This window comes from Somniosus microcephalus, chromosome 3 (genome assembly GCF_052327205.1).
Source record: "Somniosus microcephalus isolate GS21.2 chromosome 3, FLI_Smic_1.0, whole genome shotgun sequence".
NCBI classification, from domain to species: Eukaryota; Metazoa; Chordata; class Chondrichthyes; order Squaliformes; family Somniosidae; genus Somniosus; species Somniosus microcephalus.
In genome coordinates, this window is record NC_140989.1 from 296,768,777 (window position 1) to 296,794,454 (window position 25,678).

The following is a 25,678-nucleotide window of genomic DNA, read 5'->3' on the forward strand; positions in this document are numbered from 1 at the left end:
TTTTGGAAGATGACCAGCAATGTATCTACTATTTCTAGGGCCACTTCCTTAAGTACCCTAGGATGTAGATTATCAGGCCCTGGGGATTTATTGGCCTTCAATCCCATCAATTTCCCTAACACCATTTCCCTACAAATACTGATTTCATTCAGTTCCTCCCTCTCATTAGATCCTATGTTCCCCGACATCTCTGGGAGGTTATACACTTTGAAACAGGATGCATGAAACCTGTACAGGATGATGGGATGCCCTGTGAAGGAATGAGCCATACCTATGCAGAAAAATACACCATTCTATGAAAAAATTCTAATTTGATTAAAACATGATAAACTGGGTTTGGAAATCTGGAAGCCTCAACAATCTAAAGCTGTTACAGCTTTCTGGCTATAGAGATAAGATAAGTTGTTGACACTGAATCAATAACCTTATTGAAACAGGAGGTTGGAGGCTCCTGACATCTGAATCTTTGGAAAAAAGACAATGGTACACCCTATTAAAGTGTTCTAAAGTACACTTCGTAAACAAGCACATAAAAGAAGAAACATATGCCTTTGTAAAAATGACATAAAAAAACCCACCTGTCATCACATAGTTTTTATGTTAAACTTATAACACCTATGGCGGAGAGACACGAGTCTGTATTACAACCAGCTGAGGTGACTTAAGAATTGCATAGATCACCCTGGTTGAGGTGTTCTAATTTACACTTCGTAAAGAGACACAAACAGAAGGCCTTGGTAGAGATGACATCAAGTGAAATGCACCTGATGTTACACTGTTTTTTATGGTGAGCTTGGGACACCTGGGGTACAGACATAATTCTGCATTGCTACCAGCTGATCTGACTGTAAGAGTAGCAGGGGTCAGCAGAAAAGTGACTAGAGATAATTAGCTTACATCAGCAGAAAACTTCAAAGGAAATACCACCGAAAAAGGATATAAATATTGAACTTTCAAATGGGATGAAAGATTTGCTGTAAAGGGGCAAAGCGATTCTCAGCTTCAGAGGCAGGCTCTGTAAGTCTACACCGCTTTGTATCTTGGGATCAACGGTATTGTATTTGATTTTGATGGATATCCTGGAATAAGACTAAGAACTGTAAAACTGTAGAGAAGTTAAGATCTCTAATAAGAATTGTAAGCTTATTCTTTTTGGAACTGTTAATGTTGTGATTGAAACACCTACTGTAATTACATGTCGGTTCTTTAATAAATCTATATATTTTTAGAATTGTCTCACATAATACTTCTGTATCAAACTCGCGAACTCAATCTCTACGCTCTTTGGTGAGGAGTTGCAGAATTCTGAGGGAGTTTTCTAGACCCTCATAATATCCGGAACGTTACAGTCTAGCTAAACTTATTAAAAGTGCTATCTGGAGGACGGTAACATCTTCAGGTTGTTCCTTTCCTTTCGGAAGAGATAGTCTGGACCTTTAGACCCAATTAAGCGTCTTTAGGATTCGGCGACCTCAAACATTAGTTGAAAGTGAATGTCTGAGGATTACACCTGATCCGGGGTAGCCCTAAAGGGGCTAGGACTAGTAATTATTCCTTCAGCCCATTAGCAAATGTGGTAAATAATTCTGGGCGATTATTGGCCATTCAGTTAAAATATCAAATCTTTGCGAACAGGCTAACCAAATACTGGGCTATATCTCAAGACTATTTGATTGTAAATCAAATCAGATGATTTTTACTTTGTGAGGGAAATGATCCAGCTTTTTAAAATGCAGAACGGAATAGATAATGCAGATATGAGCAAGTTATTTAACTTGGACTGTGATTGAAGAACTATCTATCTACTGTTGTGTTTATATATATTACAGAACCAAAAGATGATGTGGTCTACCGGTTTATGCTTCCTTGGATTGGTACGTATTGTAATCCGTATTCACCGCATAATTACAGTATGCGGAGCATTGCATTAACATGAACTTTGTACTTTTAGTCGTGGTGACAGTAGCTGTGTTCAGCACTTTTCATGCACTAAATTACACAGAAAGATATTCTTTATTTCTGAATATGTTACGTCCGTGTGTAATTGAGACACGGACTGCAGGAGTTGGTTATAACAGGTGTTTACTGAATGGAGACAAAACTGGAACTACTATACAAAGTTACTACACAGGCTTATATACAGGGGTGGTCACTACTGGTACTGCAGTATACAGGGGCTGCAGAATATAGTTCCTTCTTCAAAGTACATACACTACAATTCCTCCCCTTTTAGCTAAACAGTACATAACATTCGATTAATAATTAAATAACATATTTACAATTACAGTTGCTATATACATTAGCTGAAGTTAAGCAATTATAAATTCAGTCTTTGTGGAGGCTTCCTGATTCTGTCTGGATAACGCCTCTTTGGGGTATCAGGTTCTTCTGGCAAAGTTGATTCGGGATCAACGTCGTTGTTTGGTTCGTCTGCTTCCAATATCACCGATTCTGAGGTAGATGCAATTGGTACTTCGGTTTCATCACCAGGTGTATCGGATCGTGGTGTGGATTTGACGTTTTCCAGTGACTCTAGAATCTGGTCAGCATGTCGTCTTACAATGCTCTCTCCAACATCCACGGTATACATTAGAGGTCTTTGCCGTGTGCAGATCGTTCCTGGCTGCCATCTCTCTGTGCGGTAGTCCCGGGCCAAAACTGGTTGACCTATCTTAAAACTCCTGGTTGGCCTTTCATTCATATTCTGAAACTGCCTGTTCTCCACATCTCTTCTGATGTTTGGCTTAACCAAATCCAAGCGGCATCTTAGTCTTTGATTGAAGAACATCATGGCTGGAGTTTGGTTGGTAACCGCATGTGTCGCATTCCGGTAGGCAAACAAGAAGTTATCCACCTTGTGTTGTAGGGGTATGTCTTCGTTACACATTGCCTTGATAGCCTTCTTGAATGTTTGAACGAACCTCTCAGCCAATCCATTGGTGGCTGGATGATATGGAGTGGATGTGTAATGCTTAATACCATTGTTCTTTAAGAACCTCCAGAACTCTTCAGACACAAACTGTGGTCCATTGTCGGAGCAAATCTGTTCAGGCAGCCCATTTCTGGCGAATATGGTTCGTAAGACTGTGATAGTTTTTTCTGTGGTGGTTGAGGACATTTTTATTACCTCTGGCCACTTTGAATGTGCATCCACCGCAATTAAAAACATCGAGTCCATAAATGGACCAGCAAAATCAATGTGCACCCTTTGCCATGGAGATGAGGGCCACTCCCATGGATGTAGAGGGGCTTGTGGTGGGGCGTTTTGGACCTTCTGGCATCCTGTACAGCTCTTGGTCATCTCTTCAATTTCTCTATCGATTCCCGGCCACCACACAAACGCTCTGGCTAAGTTCTTCATTTTTACCCCTCCCAGATTACCCTCATGAAGCTCATTGAGCACTCTATCCTTCAATTTGGGTGGAATTACTACTCTGGATCCACACATCAAGGTTCCTCGGCACACTGACAGCTGTTCTCTTCTCGGCAAGAATGCTGGCAACAGTGGTTCGCCATGTGCTGGCCATCCCTTCACCGTTAAATCATAGACCCAGGAGAGTGTCGGGTCATTTCATGTTTCCTTTTCTATGTTTGCATTCGTCACAGGTAGACATTCGACGATGGTCGAGTGGAATATCTCCACAGGATCCACTGCAGGTGCTTCTTCCACCATCGGCAACGGTAGGCGCGACAATCCATCAGCATTCCCATGCTGTTTAGTTCCTTTGTACTCGATGTCATATTGGTGTGCCCCTAGGAAAAGGGACCACCTCTGTAGCCGTTGTGCTGTCATTATCGGGACGCCCTTCTGAGGGTTGAAAATGGAGACCAGAGGTTGATGATCAGTTAGTAGAGTAAATTTCTGACCGTGCAGGTAGTGATTGAACTTCTTCACCCCCCACACCAGGCTGAGGGCCTCTCTGTCAATCTGGGTGTAGTTACGCTCGGCTGAAGTTAACGAGCATGACGCAAAAGCTATCGGCCTCTCTGAACCATCAAGGAATTTATGTGACAGTACCGCTTCAATGCCGTAGGGAGACGCATCACACGCCAGTCTTATCGGTAGTGATGGGTTGTAGTGAGCCAATACTTCTCTTGAAGTGATTAGGTCTTTACACTTCTGAAAGGCCCACTTACATTCATCGCTCCATTTCCATGCTACTCCAGTTTGTAGTAGGGCGTTCAGTGGGTGCAGAATTGTGGACAAATTCGGCAAAAACTTATGGTAGTAATTCACCAATCCGAGGAATGACCTCAGTTGCGACACATTTTCAGGCGCTGGAGCCTTAACTACCGCTTCAATTCTGTCAGGGGACTTATGTAACCCCTCTTCATCAATCACGTGGCCACAATACGATATCTGTTTCTTAAAAAACTCGCACTTGAGGCGATTGGCTCGTAACCCATGTTCTCTTCGTCAAGTGAGCACCTGCTCTAGGTTGGCAAGGTGTTCACTGTCATTTTCACCTGTCACTAGGATGTCGTCCAAGTAACACTGAGTCCCCGGAATCCCTTGCAGGACTTGTTCCATCGCTCTTTGCCATATCGCCGGAGCTGATGCTACTCTGAATACCAGTCGATTATACTGGTAAAGACCTTTGTGAGTGTTTATCGTGAGATACTTCCTAGAGGATTCTTCAACCTCCATCTGCAAATATGCTTGTGCTAGGTCAATTTTTGTAAAACGCTTCCCTCCAGATAGTGAGGCGAAAATATCTTCTATCCTCGGGAGAGGATACTGTACTGTGTGAAGGACTGGGTTCACCGTCACCTTGAAGTCCCCACAGATGCGAACCTTCCTTGGCTCCTCAGACTTATTGTTTAACGTTTTCTTCATGACAGGAACGATGGGTGTCGCCCACTCGCTCCAGCCTACCTTAGATAACACGCCTGCATTCTCCAGATTCTCCAGCTCTGCCTCGACGGCTGGGCGAATTGCATGCGGTACCGGTCTTGCTTTGAAAAACTTGGGAATTGCATTCTCTTCTATTTTTATCGAGGCGGTTACGCCTTTAAGAGTTCCCAGTTCTTTTTGAAATACCTCTTTAGCGTTAGCTAAGATTTTTGACAATCGTCCAGGTGTGACGTCATCATCCTTTTTACCAGCCACAGTCAGTGCCTGAATGGAGTGCCAGTCTAAACTTATCTTTCTGATCCATTCACGTCCCAATAACGGTGGTCCACCATCTTGCAGTATGTACAGATACAATTTCTGTATTTCCTTGCCGTTGTATTTGACAGGCACCCTTAGTTTCCCTCTGGGGTATACTTTCTGCCCCATATACGTCTTCAAGACAATGGATGTGTCTTTCAAGGGTATGTGTGAAAATAGCCGCTCGTAGTCTCGTCGATTCATGACAGTCAGGGCTGATCCTGTATCCAATTCCATTTTGACTTGGGACCCTGCTATCGTGAGGGTGACCCAAATGGTTCGGTGATCCTCTTTTGCGATTACGTTGTGAAGTTTGAGACGGCTTATGTAAGAGTCATGAAAGTTTAAGAAAGAAAATACTTTAAAATATTGGTTAAATAGTATAATACAGTTAATTTACCTGACTGACTTATTGTATTGAGAAACCCCCTATTTTCTTGTTCCAGTAGTATAGTCTGAGATACCCCCTTTATTCTTGCTACAATGGTACAGTCCTTAAGATTGTCACATGGTATCCAGCCATTTTACAGCTCAAGCTGCACGAGGCTGGAGAGAAAGTAAAGGCTTTTGAGGGCTGGAGCAATACAGTTTTTGACCGTGTTCATTTAAACGTGTTTTGCTTTGTAATTCTGTTTGTAAGGTGTTACAGTAAACAGTTTAAAGACAAAGTTACGTTTTTGGAACGTTTTATTTCGACACGTGTCTACTCGTTGTTAAAAGCCTCAAAGCTCAGTGGCTGCATGTTTGGAAATTACGAAGCGCCACTACATTAGTCAAAAACTAGCTCCCTAAGAAGGAAAGGACGGAATTGTCGGCGAACGTATACATGAATGGTCATGGAGCCAGACGACAATATAAGAAAGCGAAGGTACAGTGACTGTTACTTGCCTTGTTCATTCTATTGAGAAGCTAAATAAGAGCTGCGGGTAAAATGGCCGAGGCCTTACGGAGCCGTGAGGAGCTTCCCCCAGCCAGAAGGATTGTTGGCCAAAAGAGTGAAGTAAAGCTCACCCCAAAGGCAATGGAAGAGAAGTTACATAGAAGAATAGGTGCAAGGAGGGCTAAATTAGCTCAGATAACTGGAAAAATGAAGATAATTGATTGTCTCATGGAAGATAATGCTAATATTAAGAAAGCTGAAGACATAATGCATTATGATTTCTCCAAGTTGCATGAAGAATTTAATGTACTCAATGAAGATGTATTAGCACTTCTGTCTGAAGAAGAGGGAAACGCTGATCAGCACAACTCGTTTGATCTTAAATCATCCAGCATTAAGGACTATGTCAAGGCCACAGAACAGTGGATGTTAAAGATTCGTCAAGATGCTGATACAGCAGAGAAAGATAAAGATGACGATGAAGTCGGACCAGATGCTAGCATTTCAGAGACTTCAGCCAGACTGAGCAAAAATCAAAAAGAAGGTAGCTCTGTTTCTGGACACAGGTCAGTCGCTTCTACCACACGCTCATCGCGACGCATGAGAGAGGAGGTTGAACAGGCAGCGTTGATGGTGCACGCAGCATCTTTAGTGGAGAAGCAAGCTCTTGAACGGGAACAGGCCCAACAGGCCCAACTGCAGGCCCAACAGGCCCAAGTGCAGGCAAAGAAAGAACAGCTGGAGATAAAAACAGCTATTGCGGTCTCAGATGCCAGGTTGAGTGTGTATGAAGATTATGAGGGCTCACAGGATGGCATGAACGAATACTGCCAGTCAATGTTGTCACACAGAGTTGGATCCAGGGCACCTTCAAGAGTTGAAAGAGAGTCTGAAGGCCATCTCCTGGCATTACAGCGTGGAAGAGTGGCCTCTCCACTAACAGGAGCACGTGATGCTACCCCAGACGTCAGACGGTCTAGACTAGACCCTGCTGATGATCACCAGAGGCCTGAAGACACAGGGAGAAGCCTATACCGAGTGATGCAACGTCAGAACGAAATTACAGAGATGCTTGTAAAACAACAGAATCTGTTTCGACTCCCTCAAAGAGACATACCAGTGTTCCAAGGCGACCCACTCAAGTATAAGCCCTTCATCAGATCCTTCGAACAAGCCATTGACTCCAAAACAGAGAGCAGCAGTGATAAGTTATACTACCTGGGACAGTACACCAGTGGTAAACCACAAGACCTGGTCAGAAGCTGTGAACACATGAAACCGGACCGGGGATACATAGAAGCCAGGAAGTTGCTGCAGGAGCACTATGGTAACGAGCTGAAGATAGCCACTGCATATATTGAAAAGGCTACCAAGTGGCCACAGATCAGATCGGAGGACAGGGAGGCATTGAACACATATGTTCTTTTTCTCATAGGATGTCGCAACACCATGGAGGATGTTTAATTCATGGAAGAGATGGACAATCCTACGACTATGAGAATCATCATCTCTAAGCTTCCTTACAGGATGAGAGAACAATGGAGAAGAACAGCCTTTGAGATAATGGAGAGACGGAAAAGTAGAGCCAGGTTTGCAGACTTAGTGAATTTCATAGACAAACAGGCTAAAATTGCTAGGGACCCATTGTTTGGAAACATCCAGGATGTCAGCCCGACTACTGATGGAAGAGTGAAAGCCAAGCCTGCTGAATCAAAGACTCTCAGGAAAGGTGGTTCCAGGGGAAGCAGCTTTGCAACTATCGTCACTCAGGCTGGGGAAGAAAGGTCTCAGAACTCATCTCCCAAAAAGAGCAGCACAGTGACGCCTGCTAATGCCTTTCAGAAGCCATGTTTATTCTGCCAGAAGAATCATACATTGGATTTCTGCAGTGACATCAAAGCACAGCCACATAAGGACAGAATCGAATTTCTGAAGTACAATGGCCTATGTTTTGGATGTCTCTCTCAGGGGCACCTGAGTAGAAACTGTAAGCAAAGAACAACATGCAGAGAGTGCACTCGGAAACATCCCAGTCTGCTGCATATCCACAAAGAAGAACAAGTCTCTAAGAAGAGTGAAGAAAACAATACCGACGAGAAGGTTGTTTCAAGTGCTCTGGTGTCGCTAGAACCAGAGACTTGTGGATTCACTGGGGCCGGTGACAGTGATTGTATTCTTGCCATCGTACCTGTAAAGATCAAGTCTAAGAGGAGTGAGAAGTTTGTGGAGACTTACGCCTTCATGGATCCAGGTAGTTCAGCAACGTTCTGCACAGAATCACTCATGCGACAGCTGAACGTTAGAGGCAGAAGAACAGAAATCCTATTACGCACCATGGGTCATGAGAAGTCAATGCAAAGTTATATCCTGTCAGACTTAGAAGTGTGTGGACTTGAAGAGAAGGGCTTCATAGACCTGCCTAATGTTTTCACACAGAGGGAGATTCCTGTTAAAATAGGAAACTTAGCCCTGCAGAAGGATGTGGAGAGATGGCCTTACCTGGAAAAGGTGCATCTCCCATATATTGAAGCAGAAATTGGCCTATTAATTGGAACCAATGCCTACAAAACTATGGAGCCATGGCAGGTGATAAACAGCAAGGATGACGGCCCCTACACAGTCAGGACAGCCCTTGGATGGGTAGTCAATGGACCGAAGTCGAACAAGGAGCAACGACAAAATGTAACAGTTAATTGTATCTCTATCACAAGCATTGAAGAGCTGTTGATACAGCAGTTCAACGCAGACTTTTCAGAACACAGCTGTGAGGGAAAGACAGAGATGTCACAAGAAGACCATCAGTTCATGGATTTGATGACAAGGTCTACACAGTTCATTGATGGCCACTATCACATTGGTTTGCCACTGAGAAGACAGACCGCGAAGATGCCGAACAATCGCTGCATAGCAGAGCAGCGCGCCATCAGTCTAAAGAGAAAGCTGAACAAGAACCCCGACTTTCACGAAGACTACAAAGGCTTCATGAGAAACATCATAGCGAAAGGCTATGCTGTAAAAGTGCCCGAGGAACAGTTGAACAGAGATGATGGAAGGGTCTGGTACATTCCTCATCACGGTGTGTATCACCCAAAGAAGAAAAAGATCCGTGTAGTGTTTGACTGCGCCGCCTCATTCAGAGGAACTTCACTGAATGACCAGCTGCTTCAAGGTCCTGATCTTACTAATACCCTCATTGGCGTCTTGACTAGGTTTAGACAAGAGCTCGTTGCCATGATGGCAGACATAGAATCAATGTTCTACCAAGTCAGAATCCCTGATGAAGATGCTGATCTTCTGCGTTTCCTTTGGTGGCCAGATGGCGACGTTAGTCAAGCGATGGTGGAATGTAGAATGGCTGTACACTTGTTCGGAGCCACATCATCTCCCAGCTGTGCAAGCTACGCTCTCAGAAAAACTGCAGAAGATGGCAAAGCACCATCAGAGGCTGTGGAGACAACCTTCAGAAACTTTTATGTCGATGACTGTCTGAAGTCCGTGTCAACAGAAGACGATGCCATTGCACTGTCAAGAGACCTTAGGACTCTGTGTTCGAATGGAGGATTCCATCTGACTAAGTGGATAAGCAACAGCAGAGCAGTTCTAGCTTCTATCCCAGAAAAGGAAAGAGCCACTGAAGTCAAAGATTTGGACCTGAGCCACGATGTCCTTCCTATTGAGAGAGCTCTTGGTGTACAATGGTGCATTGAGTCAGACACGTTCAACTTCAGAATAATGGTGAACAAAAGACCATCCACAAGACGAGGGATTCTCTCCGTGGTCAGTTCCATCTACGACCCTCTTGGATTCTTAGCACCACTCATTCTGCCGGTGAAGCTGATCCTACGAGAGCTGTGTAGAGACAAGAGAGGATGGGATGAAGATATCCCAGAAGGTCAAGCTCAGAGATGGCTCAGATGGTTGACAGATTTGCAACAACTTTCTAGCTTCAACGTCAGCAGATGCATCAAGCCTGTGAGTTTTGGAGTTACAAAGACGGCTCAACTACATCATTTCTCTGACGCCAGTGAGGACGGCTATGGCACAGCTACTTACCTCTTGCTGACAAATCAACAGGGCCAGAAACATTGTGCCTTCCTCATGGGGAAATCCAGGGTGGCTCCGCTGAAGCAGGTCACCATCCCGAGACTGGAGTTGACGGCAGCGGTTGTTGCAGTTAAAGTTGACCAGGTGATGCGGAAAGAGCTACAGCTCCCATTAGAAGAATCTGTCTTCTGGACGGATAGCACGATGGTGCTGAAGTATATAGAGAATGAGAAGATACGCTTCAAGACCTTCATAGCAAACAGAATCTCATCCATTAGAGAAGCTACACAACCATCTCAATGGCGGTATGTAAACACCTCATTAAACCCAGCAGATCAAGCCTCACGGGGATTGAAGGCTGAAAACTTCATGAGGAGTGAAACTTGGATACAAGGCCCAAGTTATCTGCTGGAAACAGAGAGATCATGGCCAGAAAGACCAGATATGCCAAGTCAGATTGCTGAAGACGACGTCGAAGTCAAGAGATCAGTCACAGTAAATCTCATAACTACGAAAGAGAACTTTGACACAGTGAACAAGCTTGTTAACCATTTCTCAGGATGGCACCAGTTGAGGAAAGCAGTTGCATGGTTTCTAAGGTTGAAAGAGTTGCTGCTACACCTGAGCGGTAAGAGAAAAGAGTATCGAGCCACTATCCATCAGTCTGAAAGTAACCCTGATAAGCAGAGAATGCTTCTACAGCAATATATGCACCAGCACAAGACCACATTGGGTAAGAATTCATTGACCGTGGAGGATTTGGCCAAGGCTGAGATGGAGATAGTTTGCTTCAGTCAAAGACAAGGATATCCAGAAGAAATCGAAGCTTTACAGCGAAATACTCCAATCAAGAAAGGTAGTCATATCTACAAGCTGGACCCTACACTGCAAGATGGAGTACTGAGGGTGGGAGGGCGACTAAACAAATCTGCTATGCCAGAGGAGGCCAAGCATCCTGCTATCCTTTCTAAGGACCTCCGGGTTGCTACTCTCATTCTTCAGCATATACACCAGAGTATTGGACACAGTGGGAGGAATCACGTGCTTGCGAAGCTAAGACAAAGATACTGGATTCCAGGAGCTAATCCTGTAATAAGAAAAATACTCTCTGAATGCATTGTTTGCAGACGGTTACACGCTAGAGCTGGGGAGCAGAAAATGGCAGACCTGCCTGAAGACCGTTTGTTACCAGACAAGCCCCCATTTACAAACATAGGGGTGGACTATTTTGGGCCTTTCGAGGTAAAGCGAGGACGGAGCCTTGTCAAGAGATATGGTGTGCTTTTCACTTGTTCGACCATCAGAGCAGTTCATATTGAGGTGGCACGCACGCTTGACACTGATTCCTGTATTAACGCCCTGCGGCGCTTTGTCTGTAGAAGAGGACAGGTGTCCATTATGCGTTCTGATAATGGCACTAATTTTGTCGGAGCGGAGAGAGAACTACGGGAAGCTATTGAAGGTTGGAATCAGCTTAAAATACAGGAAGCCATGATGCAAACAGGAATTAAGTGGATCTTCAATCCACCGGCTGCATCCCACCATGGAGGTGTCTGGGAAAGACAGATACGCACCGTAAGAAAACTACTCAGTTCTGTACTGAAGCTGCAAGTGCTTGACGACGAGGGACTTCAAACCGTTCTGTGTGAGGTTGAAGCCATCATTAATGACCGACCGATAACTAAGACATCAGATGATCCCAATGACCTCGAAGCCCTGACTCCGAACCACCTGTTGTTGTTGAAAACACAGCCAGTCATGCCCCCGGGAGTCTTCAAAAAGGAAGATCTGTATGCCCGTCGGAAGTGGAGGCAAGTTCAGTATATGTCAGACCTTTTCTGGACCAGATGGACAAGAGAATACCTACCTCTGCTACAGGAGCGTCAAAAATGGTCCAAAATAAAGAGGAACTTCATTGTCGGAGACATCGTCTTAATCGTGGATGATTCAGCCCCTAGAAATTCTTGGTTGATGGGAAAAATAATTAAGACCATGCCAGACTCCAGAGGCGTTGTTTGTCGCGTTTGTTTGCAAACCAAGACCAGTACCCTGGAAAGACCGATCACAAAGCTCTGCCTGCTACAAGAAGCAGCGTGAAAGGTTCCTGAACGAAAAAAGTGGACATTTATATTGTAAATATGTTGAACTCATTAGTTTATGACTCTTAAGAATGTTTGAGTAATTGATATGCTTCATGTGCCTAGTCAATTAGGGGCCGGAATGTAAGAGTCATGAAAGTTTAAGAAAGAAAATACTTTAAAATATTGGTTAAATAGTATAATACAGTTAATTTACCTGACTGACTTATTGTATTGAGAAACCCCCTATTTTCTTGTTCCAGTAGTATAGTCTGAGATACCCCCTTTATTCTTGCTACAATGGTACAGTCCTTAAGATTGTCACATGGTATCCAGCCATTTTACAGCTCAAGCTGCACGAGGCTGGAGAGAAGGGAAAGGCTTTTGAGGGCTGGAGCAATACAGTTTTTGACCGTGTTCGTTTAAACGTGTTTTGCTTTGTAATTCTGTTTGTAAGATGTTACAGTAAACAGTTTAAAGACAAAGTTACGTTTTGGAACGTTTTATTTCGACACGCGTCTACTCGTTGTTAAAAGCCTCAAAGCTCAGTGGCTGCATGTTTGGAAATTACGAAGCGCCACTACAGCTTAGTCTCTTGTTTCCGGATTCACTATCGCTCTTCTGGTCTTCGGAACTACTGCCCGTCATCTTTTGTACTTTCCTGTACTGTTCCTTAGTAGCCTTTTTGTTGTCGTTAGTCTTCTTCCCGGACCTGCAAACTCGTGCAATGTGTCCCATCTTTCCGCATTGCCTGCATATTTTGTCCTTGGACCAGCAGTCCTTCTGGTCATGGGTTGTTCTGCCGCAACAATAACATTTTTCAAATCCCCGTGTCATTTCATGGGTGCCGTATTCCTGTGGCTTTTGCTGTATTTCCGCAGCTCCCCTTGCTGCTGCTTCGTACGATACTGCCACGCTGAAAGCCTTATCTAGCGTCAGCTCTTTCTCTGAGAGTAACCTCTTCTGGGTTCCTTCACTCAGGAGTCCACAGACAAATTTGTCCCGTAGGGTATCCGCCACTCCTGCTCCGAACTGGCAGTGCTTTGATAGCTTGCGTAGTTCCGTAAGGTAATCAGCATGGTTCTCATCTTTATGCTGATTTCTCTTGTGGAATTTAAATCTTCCTGCTATCAGCAGCGGTGTAGGATTTAGGTGTTCCTGTAGGATATCAACAATTTCATTAAAACTCTTCGCCATCGGTTTGGCTGGAGTGATCAGGTTCCGCAATAGGCCGTACGTTCTTGCGCCCATTAAGTTTAATAGTACCGATGCCTTTTTCTCATCGGCTACTTCATTTGCCTTGCAATATACTTCGACTCTTTCCACATACGTGATCCAGTCTTCTGTTGCATTATCGAAGGCAATGATATTGCCAGTCTTCGGCATCTTGGAGATCTAAGATGGCGCCTCCCGCGCTTTGCCTTCTTCCCCGATTGAACAAAATGGCGCCTCCCGCGCTTTGCCTTCTTCCCCGCTGGATTAAGATGGCGCCTCCCGCGCTTTCTGTCTTCTCCGCTGCTGCTAGTGCTGTTGCTGGTGTTTTTATGCCTTGATGGTGACGCCCTATGATCTTCGTGCACTTCCCCCCCGCGCTGCTGCTAACGCCGCTCTCCGCGGTCCCCGTGGCAAACTGCAGCTCCTCGCGGCTTTCTGCGCTTCTAATTTCTTTTATTTTAATTACTGTTCCCGTCGTCAGAGCAAACCCTATGGGACACTTTCCTCCCTCTTCTCGGGTCTGTACGCTGCCCGGCTTCGTAGCACCGGCCGCACCCTGTGTGCTCCACCCTCTCTCTCTCGCTCCTCTTCCCGACAACGCTGCTCGGCCCCATTGAAAAGCCACCCGATCGAGCTCTAGCCCGCCGCAGCCCAGGAAGGATCAGTGTACTACCTGCCACCAGCCCGATTAGCTGGAACACCATAGACAGGATAACCAAGCCCCGCTCTCGACAGCCTCTCCTGCAAATCTTCGAATTCGATGAATCAGAGGCGGTTGCCCATGGTCGACGCCCGTTTCTTCTGTTTGTTTGGTTTTTTTTTCTTCCTTCTGGCCTCGACCTCTAACAACTTCGCTTCAGGGATGGATCCCCATGAGGTGGTGCAGAACTGTAGGTAAGTTCGGATCTGTTCGTCGCCAGTGTTACGTCCGTGTATAATTGAGACACGGACTGCAGGAGTTGGTTATAACAGGTGTTTACTGAATGGAGACAAAACTGGAACTACTATACAAAGTTACTACACAGGCTTATATACAGGGGTGGTCACTACTGGTACTGCAGTGTACAGGGGCTGCAGAATATAGTTCCTTCTTCAAAGTACATACACTACAGAATAGATAACATACCTCGGATATTTTGAAAAGTATTCTTCTTCCTTTCCATATTTTCGTGGTTTTGTTCTGTTTCAGCACCACTTATGCCGTATTATTTAATTGGTTTAGAATACTATAGCCCACGATTTTAACCCGGAGCGGGAATCAGGCGGGCGGCAGTTGAGGCGAATGCCGAAAGCTCCTTGCTCTCAGTAGTGTGAGGCCCAGGAGATTTTAACACTTGGGCCTTATCTGCATGCCCCTTATCAGTTGTCCACCCAAAACTGGCGGGAAGTAGCAGCTGGCCGGCAGGTGGAAGCAGAATGCCGTTTGGCAGGAGGCCACAGGCCAGAACCGAAGCAACGTTCCACGGCACTCGGGTAAGTCACAGGGAGGGGTTTTGGGCGGGTCTCATGATCAGGACGGCGGGGGGGGGTTGCCCGGGGCAGGGGAGGCCTAAATTTTCCTTGTGATGCCCGGAGGGGCACTCCTGTTGCTCCTGACCCCACAAGGAAAGTAAAAAGGAAGTGTTTAAAAAGCATACCTCTTTGGGCCCCTTCTGGACCCGGCTCCTCCTCCCACTAGCTTCACCTGATGGGGAAACCGCAACCACTTCCCCTCTTAAGCCAGTAGTTAAGCTGGCAGTCGAGCCCCGATCTGCATATTTAATAAAGGACCCTGCTGGTTTCAGGCGAGTGTCATTGCTGCCTGCTCAGAAGAACAGGTTAAAATAGAAGGTACCGGAAATGGAGCAGGGCGTCAGATGGTAAATCCCTCAGTTGATTTTAATTGCCCACCCACCCAGTTTCCACTGGGCGGGCAGGGTTAAACATGTCCCTTGTGTAACACTGTACAGTATATCATTTATTTGAGACAGCACTGCAGTGAAGGTGTAACTAATATGTAACACTTTTCAGGTCTTTATTGAAAATTGCCTGCTAAGTCTGTTTCAATTGCTAGATACAGAGACATCGGTCTTTACATTTCTTTTCACATACATGCAGGCAAGTACCACCCACCACCCCTCCCCCCCGCCCTAAATGGCCATTCTTTATATGTGAGCCGATATGGTGAATAGGCTGTTTGACTAAGGGGGCATCACAGCCAAGCCTGATGCTGTATTCACCTGACACCCACGCAGATGCACTTTTCAGAAAGAGACACTGGATAGCAATCTGGAGTGGGGATCCTGATTGATTTTTACCCTTCCCACCCCAAAGACTCTGAGACCCGTTGAATAATCTTGCTGTCACCCTGGCTGAGATCAACCAAATTACAGAATCAAACCTGGGATCTTCCCGATATCTATGGCTTCGCTTCCACACTGTGCAATGCACTTACCAACTAAATCATCAGGAGGTCTACGTGTTTGCTTTTTTAAAAATTAACCATCCAACTATTTACAAGATAAGAGCAAAAGACTAATGATTTCACCAGCAATCTAGGAGGGCCCACAATCCCTGTGTTCAGAAGTGATCCTCTATGAATTTCAGGTGATGGTTTACTAATAAGCAGTGGCCAGAAGTGGTATCGTCATCGGCGACTCTTGACACCTGGATTCCATTATGATATATTGAAGTCATACGTGCAGGAGATTGCAGCTTCCACCAAAATCATGCTGGTATGTTTTTATGCGGCTTCTGATGATAGCATTTAAATCGTAAAGTGTTTGATCTGTGATTTTTTGACAAGGGTGTTCTGGAGGGAGCACTGGTTATTGCAGTGTGTAAGCATGCTGATGTTTCATTCCTGGGGCCTGCATCTGAAACCAGCCCAGACGGATGGGGTGAAAGTCTTCTCTTTTTTTTATTTGTTTGTGAAATGAGTTTGGCCATTTTTTTTGATAGCCTGAGGTCTCAGCACAAAAATGCCTATGAGGTGAATTTCCTTGTGGATTATCTCACTGCACTGCCTTAACTTTGGCAGAATTTTGGTTGAAGCCCTGTTTATGCGGCGAAGTGACGGTAGCACAGAAACCCTGAGGACATTCGCCCCCCCGTAATTTGGAACTAAACTTCCAATTGAATTGAATGAAATGAGAGCTGTAGAGTCAAGAGTCACACCTGTCAGTTGCTGCACATTCCCGGAACCGACCTCAGAGCCTCCAGGTCAATGTGATTTTTTTTCCTCAAACATTCTTCTTTCCAGGCAAGTATCCATGATTTCTGTGTCCCATGGCTCTAAAACCATGGTCACCTTCCTCCACGGCCTCCTCTGGGAAGGTGCCACATCCTCATCCACTCCCTATTCCTCCAGTTCCCTCATACTCTGTGAATCAATCAGTGCCACATCCTCAGTAACACTAATTTCCGCCCACCCACCCCACCCCAGGTGAAAGTATCTGAGATGGTGCATGGGAATGAATAAGCAAGTGATGCAAGGGGTTATATGGAGAAGGTTGTGATAGAGGAGCATGGGGCACAATGTAGGTCCAGGGACTCGTGGGTGGGCTTGAACTCTCCTTCATCCTCATTATTCTCCTCTCCATAATCATCATCAGCATCATCCATGAGGATGATTTTCCTTCTTTCTTGCAACTCCTCCCCCTCTTCATCATCATCCTCTTCCTGCTCAACCATCGTCTTCTGGCTCCCCTTCCCCATGATGGATCTGCCGGAAAGCAGGGTCCATGCTAACAATGGGTCAGCTTAGCCATCTTGTGATTAAGGAGACAGATAAGGGTTTTGAAGCTTATGGCTGTTAATTAATAATCTAATAGTTTTTCTGCACTATTGGTTATTTGTGATGCATTCACACTCCATAAGATTAGTGTTAATGGGAGGCTGAAATGGCTTCTCCCCAACCTGGAGTGTGAATCAGGTGTCAAGGCCTAAACTGACTTCAAAAAGGAGCAGTTGGACTACCTCATCCAACGAGTCTGGCTTCAGTGTCAAGCTGAGTCCTGACTCTAGATTTAGGCTGCACTTACATTATGACTACAGCATCGGTGTGAAGTGAAAACACTTTGCACTGACACTACAGTTATGGTGTTATTGCACCACTAGATGAGCAATGAATTAATTATATCTGTTTCCACAGGACAAATGGGAGCTGTTTAGCACAAAAGGAACATCTGTGGAACTCTACCATCACATCAGCCTTATGACGTTGGATAGTATTCTGAAATGTGCCTTCAGTTATCACAGCAACTGCCAGATTGAAAGGTTAGAACTTGAAAGTGCTGGAAAGTAACATTTTTATGCATTCTTTTTATTATTAATAGTTGCTCACAGATAAAAATTAAAATAAAATTTGAGTCTCTCTCTTCCTGTAACTGTCTCACTGCTAATCTGCCACTGTCTAATTATTTGTCTTCCTCGCTTTAGTCTAGTAATTAGTGTGAGCAATGTTGTCTGAACAGTTAACGCACTCATATTTAATTCCTCTCCGCTATTTTAACAAGGGCATTAAGCTGTTTATTTTAATACCTTTGTTAAAACAGCAAAGAGAGAAATTCATGATAACATCACTCATAGTCACTTCCAGAGGGTTTGCTTTCCACTTTGTCTCCTTTCTTGCCCTCTCTCTCTCTCTTTCTCTCTCTCTTTTTGTATGACTCTCATACACTTCTCTTGTTGTCATATGTGTATCTCGCTGTTTGACTTTTTTCCTTTGGGAATACGTTAAATGAGAATGGGTTCCGGGAGCACTTTGGTTGGGAAAGGGACAGGAGAGCATGTGGAGTTGACGTTAGGTTTATGATGTTTGGCATGCACATGGTGGGACCTGGGAGCGCTGTATACCTGCTAACCATCAGCATTTCACTGTGAGAGTAAGGGCTCGATTTTCAGTGTGCTGTGGAGTCGGGTTTGGAGGCGTGCGGGGGGTTAAATTCCCGAAATCAGGGGTCCTGACCCCATCCCGCCCCCAACCCGCCTCCATGCCAATTTCAAAGGAGGCGGGTACCCGCCCCACACTGGGGCCTGCCGACCCGAGGCGGGAAGGGATTAGTGTCAATTAACTGCCTGTTAACAGGTAGTTAACAGGCAGTTTTTAGCCTAATCCCTATTTTTAAGCTTGAACTGTGGGAATCCCGATGGCTCCAAACCACGCCAAGTTGGAGGAGTTGGGCCGTCAGGTTGAAGGGCTTGGAGGGGTCGAGATGTCGGTGTCCAGGTGAGTGATATGTGCATGAGTGCAAAGGTAAGTGTGTTTGGTGTATCCAAAGTGATTAAATAAGTTTTACATACATTTTCTTACCTTTTCAGCCTTCCTTCCTTTTGGTTCAGGGAGTCCCTCATCTCACCGGCACAGAAAGCAGAATGGCTGGAGAGATTTCTAACTGAGCCTGTGGAGAAGGACCCATGTTAGAAGTAAGACAGCTTCAAACAGCTGTGAAACACTGATATTTCATCTGTCAAAACATCTTGACGGATGAAATTTCAGTCTGTGACATCACCTGTTGCCGGGTGGCCCTTAATTGGCCTGCTGAGCCCGCTGGGCAGGCTCAACAAGGTCAATCAAGTAAAAATCACGTGGATTGGCCGCATCTCGATGGAGGCGGAACTACAACCCCGAAAGTTGTAGTCCCGCCTCCAACCCGACTTCTGAGTGAAAATCCAGCCCTAAGTCTTTTGGGGCCCAGTCAGTGTGTTAGCACGTAGTGCAGACAAGACCCCTCTCCCTCTAGTCCCCCTGTTACCTGAGCACAGTGATATTGCACCAGGCTAGGTCACTCTCTCCTCTCAGTGCTGTCCCAGTGCTAAAGGCAGGGACTGCAGCCGCTGTGCACTGTAGGTGGGAATGGATGTCAATGAAAGAGAGAAATGGCTGGCAATAAAAGAGGGGAAATGATGACAGTGAAAGGATGAAATGGCTGGCAGCAAGAGGGGGAAATTGATAGCAATGAATCAGAGAGACGAGGTTGAAATGAAGGAGAAAGGGTGGATAGAAATGGATGCCAATGATGGGGCGGGAAATAGAGGCAATAGAGAGAAGGGGGAATGGCTGATAAGGAAAGAGAGAAGGAAGGGGGCAGAAACTGACAGCAGTGATTTGGGAAGAAGAGAGGATAAGCTGGGAGCAACGCTTTGGGTGCGGGGAAGAATGAGTGTCAGTATTAACTGAGAGGGGGTGGGGAGGATCAGTGCCAATGTGAAATCTGGGGGAGCGGGAAGAGTGCCAGCTTGTACTGGGTTGTGCAAGATGAGTACCAGCTTTAATGCTTAAATATTGCTGGGCGGGATTAAGGCACGTGTCCCATCAGCAATTGGAGAGTTACACTGAGAGGCCTGGAGAATTCATGGAGGCAGGAGGCAGAGAAAGCCCTTGTAAGGATAGATGTGCTGCATTTAAAGCTAGACTATGCTTAAAGCAGTACTAGTTAACAGCAGTACTAGCATGCAAAAATTTGAAATCATGGATCAAACAGATACTAAAAGGAAGAGCCTAACACTTCTTAAAGAGTGACAAGGATGCCAACAATATAGCAGCCAGGATCATGTGGAAAGAAGTGATATTAAAAAGAATGTGGTAGTGAGCAACGTTCCCTTTAAGCTGCGTGGCCGGGCAGCTGTCTCAGGGACCCGCGCAGCCGGTGAGTTGGCTAACCAATACAAAAAAACGGGCATGCGCTGAAGTTTGAATGGGCTGCACAGCCTGTTAAAGGGGCCACGCGGCCCAAAAGAAATTAGGGGGAACATTGGTAGTGAGTGCCTTTAAATTTGTGAATGCACTTTTAGAATAAATGTAGGACTGTTGTCTGAAATGTATTAAATATACAGTAATGGCAATTTGCAGCCATCATACTTAACTTTGCTAACCTTGCAATCATCCAGCTTTGCATGGGATCCAGGGGGGTGAGTGGGGGGAAGTGGGTGGTGGTTAGTGAGTTGCCACTCAATACCACTCAGTTAGAATAATATCGACATCACTCTTTATCCCACCGAGCAATAATTACATTTACTGACCCGAGGATTTCCAACAGGGTTAGAATTGAGCCAAGTCGGCAGGTGGAGGTCTTGACCACCTCACTCATGATGGCGGATGGCAGGACTTGAGATTTTGGGACCATCGTATATACCTGCAGATTAAGTTGCAAAGTCCATGTAGCTACTTGTTTTCACATACAGGGCAGATCTTGATTTGTCAGCTTCTGGGGGCCTGTGTCAGCATGTTTTAATCAGCTAGTACAAGTTTTCTAGTTGGCATGTATGCACTTGGGTGGACCTGAAACCTGTCTTTGGCAAACAGGAAACGGGACTTTGGACAACCGAAGTGGGGAGCGGCAAAATCTAGGACCTGAAGTTGAGAGGTTGATTACAGTGAGGGCAGCAACTCAAGGATAGGTCCCTTGTAATTATGCGACAGTAATTCATTAATGTGGTCATGATGGACCTATGAGATTGAAATGGGCATACAGAGTGGACAACTTAATTTTATATATATCAGCAATGACTCAGGAGCAAGCAAGAGGGCAGTTTTGAAGTGAAGCAGTGAGAAAGAAGCTAACAAATGTCCAGGCCTATCTGACTGCCTGAGGAGTGAGCATTAGGGAAAGGGATACAGTGCTTGTGAGTAGAGGCAAGCTGGGGATTGAGCAGAGCAGTTGTTTGAAGGAGGCAGGAGGTGAAGAAATCTCTCAATGAGTAAAAGAAGATAAATCTAAGGCCGATCTCTGCTGCTTTTCCATTGGTAGCCTTGCTTAGATTTTAACCTATAATTCAGTGAATTTCTCTGGGATTGATTTTAATCTGGAGCAGGTTTCAGGCAGGAGGGGGTGCGGGGCCAGTGCGGAATGCACTCGCTAGATTAAGTTTCAGGGCGTGATTCGTATCTACGCATAAGGCTCCTTATCAACCTTCAAAACCAATGACATTAAAATCGGAAATTACTGGGAACTGAGTGGGAAATGAAGCTGCTCCATTTAAACTGCTCATCCACTCTGTTCCTGCCCAGTCGGGAGCGTTAAAATTCCCCTCTCTAACTGGCTCTGTCTCTTGGTGGCAAACTTGCAACGTTAACCATTCTGTCTTCAAGAAAGAAAGAACTAACATCCATATAAGGGATCATTTTGTGATCAGGTGGTTTCAGCGGGTAGCGCGGGCCAGCTCATGATTTTCCATCCATTGGATTTTCCAATCTCTGTTCCATGCAAGTGTTACTCCTCATTGGGTATTGCCTAATTCAGAATCACCTCTATCGTGTTTTAACACATTCTCAGGGATGTCCCAAAGTGCTTCACAGCCAATGAATTATTTTTGAAATATGCTCATTGTTGTTGTATAAGCAAAGATAGTAACCAAGTTACACACAGCAAGATCCCAAGAACAGTAATGAGATGAATGACCAGTTAAGAAAGAAAGGCCTAGAAATTGAGTTGACGCCGCGCCAGGGCTTTAGCGCCGGAAATTTAGCGCCGGCGCTAATTCCCTTGCGCGCGCCAAAAATTCAGTAGCGCCGCGCCCAGACGGCTGCCGGCGCTACTGGCGGGCGTGAGTGCCTCCCAATGGGCGCTGAGTGCCGAATTGCGGCGCTAATCCGGCGCTGCGGCACCCGATGCGGTGCGGCAGGCTGGGGAAGTGCAGGCCTCCTCCTCCCGTTAAGGAGGCGCTGCCTTCACCCGATCGCTGGCCGTTTGATTTTTTCAAAAATGAGCCCGGCACCTCGGACAAGTGCCGGGCTTGCAGGCCAGACGCATCTGTTCCGCGGGGGGGGGGGGGTGGAGGAGTCCGGGGAGGGAGGTGCGGGCAGGCGGCCGGCGGGAAAGCGGCCGGCCGCCGCGCGACCTTAATGCGCCGGCGCTAACTTGTGTAAGACTCGGTTGCCAGAGTCTTAGTTGCGGCTGCCACGGGCGAGGCGGCCGCAACTGAATTTCGGCGCTGGGGCACGTCGGCATGGCAACCGGGACGCTGCGCACACCGATGACGTCATCGGTGCCGGCGCAGCGCTACCGGTGCAACGCCGCTTTAGGGCCCCAGGGAATTTTTCAACTGGCCATAACTCTGGCGCTAGTCCCTCTAGCGCCTCAAAAGCGGCGCTAAGGCTAGTGAATTTCTAGGCCAAAGACTAGTGCTTTTCATGACCTCAGGACATCCCATAGACGAGAGTGCTACCAACTGAGCCACAGCTGACAGAGAGTGAATTTTGACACTATTTTTATGACAGCAAGTGAATGGAAACTGTTCCAAATATGATACATTAATGTAAATGCCAGTATTTCAACTTCATGATGTGTCATAATAACTATTAACCAAATGGAAATTCAAGGATTCTTTTATCTGAATTCGGTTTTCAATTTCCAGCCATAACTCGTACATACAGGCCGTTTATGAACTCGGATTCCTTGCTAGTCACCGATTTAAAACTTTCCAGTATCATTATGACCTCATCTACTACTTCAGCCCTCATGGATACCAATTCCGGAAAGCCTGTGACCTAGCACACCAACACACAGGTAAGCAGGAGTTACCAGCAGGCCTGGGTAGGCCAAGGCCCAGCTATACCACTGAGCTATATTATTCAAAAAGGACATCAATATGTAGAGTTTGAAAATCATTTACCCAGCTTTTCATTTAAAAATACTTTCAGAACATTAACCTGGACATTGCACCAGAATGATTAGGTCCAAGGCACACCCGATATTGGACCTTGGGCCTCATTTATGTGAGAGCAGAAAGCTGCAGACACCTGCTGGGTGTCCCCAGGCAGCTCGCCAGTGAAGAGTATTTTAATTTTGGGCCACTGCACCACTGGCAAACGCTCTCAGGTAAGTCCTGGGAGGGGAGAGGGGCGCCTTTAAGAGGGCGATCGGGAGAGGAAGGGAAGTGATTAAGAGAGAGGGGTGTGATCAGAATAAGGAGGAGAGGATTGGGAGGGGGCCAAGTGGAGGCCGCCAGCTGCAGTGGACCCGGGAGGAGTACTTTTGCACCTTCCGGCTCCACATTCAGGGCAGTATTTTTTTTAAACTTATCTTTTTGGTGGTGGCCTCCAGCAATCCCTTTAAGGGTTAGGCAATTAGGGATAGGCAATAAATGCTGGCCTTGCTGGTGCAGAATGGGCTTATACTCTCTGGAGTTTAGAAGAATGAGAGGTGATCTCATTGAAACATACAAGATTCTGAAGGGGATTGACAGGGTAGATGCTGAGAGGTTGTTTCCCCTGGCTGGAGTGTCTAGAACTAGGGGGCATAGCCTCAGGATAAGGGGTAGGCCATTTAGGACTGAGATGAGGAGGAATTTCTTCACTCAGAGGGTTGTGAATCTTTGGAATTCTCTGCCCCAGAGGGCTGTGGATGCTGAGTCTTTGAGTAAATTCAAGGCTGAGATAGATAGATTTTTGGACTCGAGGGGAATCAAATGATATGGAGATCGGGCGGGAAAGTGGAGTTGAAGTCGATGATCAGCCATGATCCTATTGAATGGTGGAGCAGGTTCGAGGGGCCGTATGGTCTACTCCTGCTCTTATTTCTTATGTTCTTATGTTCTTGCCAGCGATGCCCACATCCCATGAATGAATTTTTAAAAAGGCCTTGTGCTGGCTATGTTCAGGGCAGCCCAGTTTTGTAAAGAGGGCCTTAAAAAGGCATTTGTCCCTCATATTTGCTTAAGCAAAGGGCTTAACGCCTTTTTCAGGAGACTTCCTTCTCCTCCTTTACCATTATGACGGGCAGTGCACTTCCGGCATGTAATCAACACAAGTGCCTCACCCACTATATTGGATGACTGTGGCGAAATGATCATTCTATTGTTAGGTTTCAGTTGCTGAAGTGATTCAATGTTGTTGATAATTTAATAATCATACCTGATTTCAGGTGGGCTAAATTTTCACATATTTGGGGAAGATACATTGAAGTAGTAAGAAATCTGATACAGAAGAAAAATGGTGAAAGATAGGAAGGTTAAAAGCAATGGGAGGAAAGATGGACATCTGCCCTTTGTAAATGACCTTAACCTGGAAATACTGGTATTTTGGGTACATTCCACCTGACTAGCACCCAGGAGGAAAATCAACCCCACATGTGTGTAAGGGGTTCTCATGTCAACATAATGAGGATGAAGAAAGAGCTTGTGAAGCAGTGCTCCTGAATGAAAACAAGCCACCAACAGATAGATTAACAGTGGCTATTAAGGAGATCATTCCTCTATGACTGTACGATCCCTCCTCATCTTTCATATCATCTGCAGTGTTCAACAATCGACCACGCCTCTCCTCTGTTCTTCAGTTCCATGGAATCATGGCTCTCACATAGTTCTACTCTGACCTATCTGAATGTAGCACAAGCACCTACAGAAAATGGTTTCTCTTCCCAACACAGCATGATCACCTCCAGAGACCCCCGAAGATCATTTGACAATTCAGAAGGATTCGGAAGGATAGACAGAAAGGAAAGGGAGATGGGGTGGCTTTGTTGGTAAAGGATGGGATCAGTGCAGTGGTGAGAAGTGATATTGGCTCAGAAGATCAAGATGTAGAATTGGTTTGGGTGGAGATAAAAAATAATAAAGGGAAAAAGTCTCTGGTGGGCGTAGTCTACAGACCTCCGAACAGTAGCAATACTGTTGGACAGAGTATAAATCAACAAATAATGGAGGCCTGTAAAAAAGGTACGGTAATAATCATGGGTAATTTTAATCTCCATATTGATTGGACAAATGAAATTGGCTATGATAGCCTTGAGGAGGAGTTCATAGAGTGTATCCGGGATGGTTTCCTAGAACAGTATATAATGGAACCAACCAGGGAGCAGGCTATCTTGGATCTGGTACTGTGTAATGAGACAGAATTAATAAATGATCTCATAGTAAAGGATCCTCTAGAAAAGAGTGATCATAGCATGGTTGAATTTCAAATTCAGTTGGAGGGTGAGAAAGTTGTATCTCAAACCAGTGTCCTGATCTTAAACAAAGGCAATTACAATGGCATGAGGGCAGAACTGACTAAAGTGGACTGAAAAAATAAATTAAACGGTAAGACAGTTGAAATGCAGTGGTGGACATTTAAGGAGATATTTCATAACTCTCAACAAAAATATATTCCAGTGAGAAAGAAAGATTTTAAGAGAAGGGAGCACCATCTGTATCTAACTAAGGAAGTAAAGGATGATATCAAATTGAAAACGAAGGCATACTATGTTGCCAAGATTGTCGAGAGTAAACTGGCAAGAAACATTAAAACAGATAGTAAGAGCTTCTACAGTTATATAAGAAGAAAGAGGGTAGTTAAGGTAAACATTGGTCCCTTAGAGGATGAGACTGGGGAATTAATAATGGGGAACG

The 25,678-nt window shown here is 45.4% G+C and overlaps 1 protein-coding gene across 1 annotated transcript in view; it reads left to right on the forward strand.

Annotated features, from left to right (window-relative positions):
• The window catches only part of LOC147122073 (cytochrome P450 4B1-like), an 80,969-nt gene that overhangs the window by 21,892 nt on the left and 33,399 nt on the right, over window positions 1–25,678 (forward strand). Inside the window, exons 3-6 of the mRNA XM_085982793.1 lie at window positions 1,830–1,874; window positions 15,956–16,083; window positions 17,502–17,626; window positions 22,706–22,857. Of these exons, the coding sequence (XP_085838919.1) occupies window positions 1,830–1,874; window positions 15,956–16,083; window positions 17,502–17,626; window positions 22,706–22,857 (450 nt within the window). The remainder of the gene's footprint in view (window positions 1–1,829; window positions 1,875–15,955; window positions 16,084–17,501; window positions 17,627–22,705; window positions 22,858–25,678) is intronic.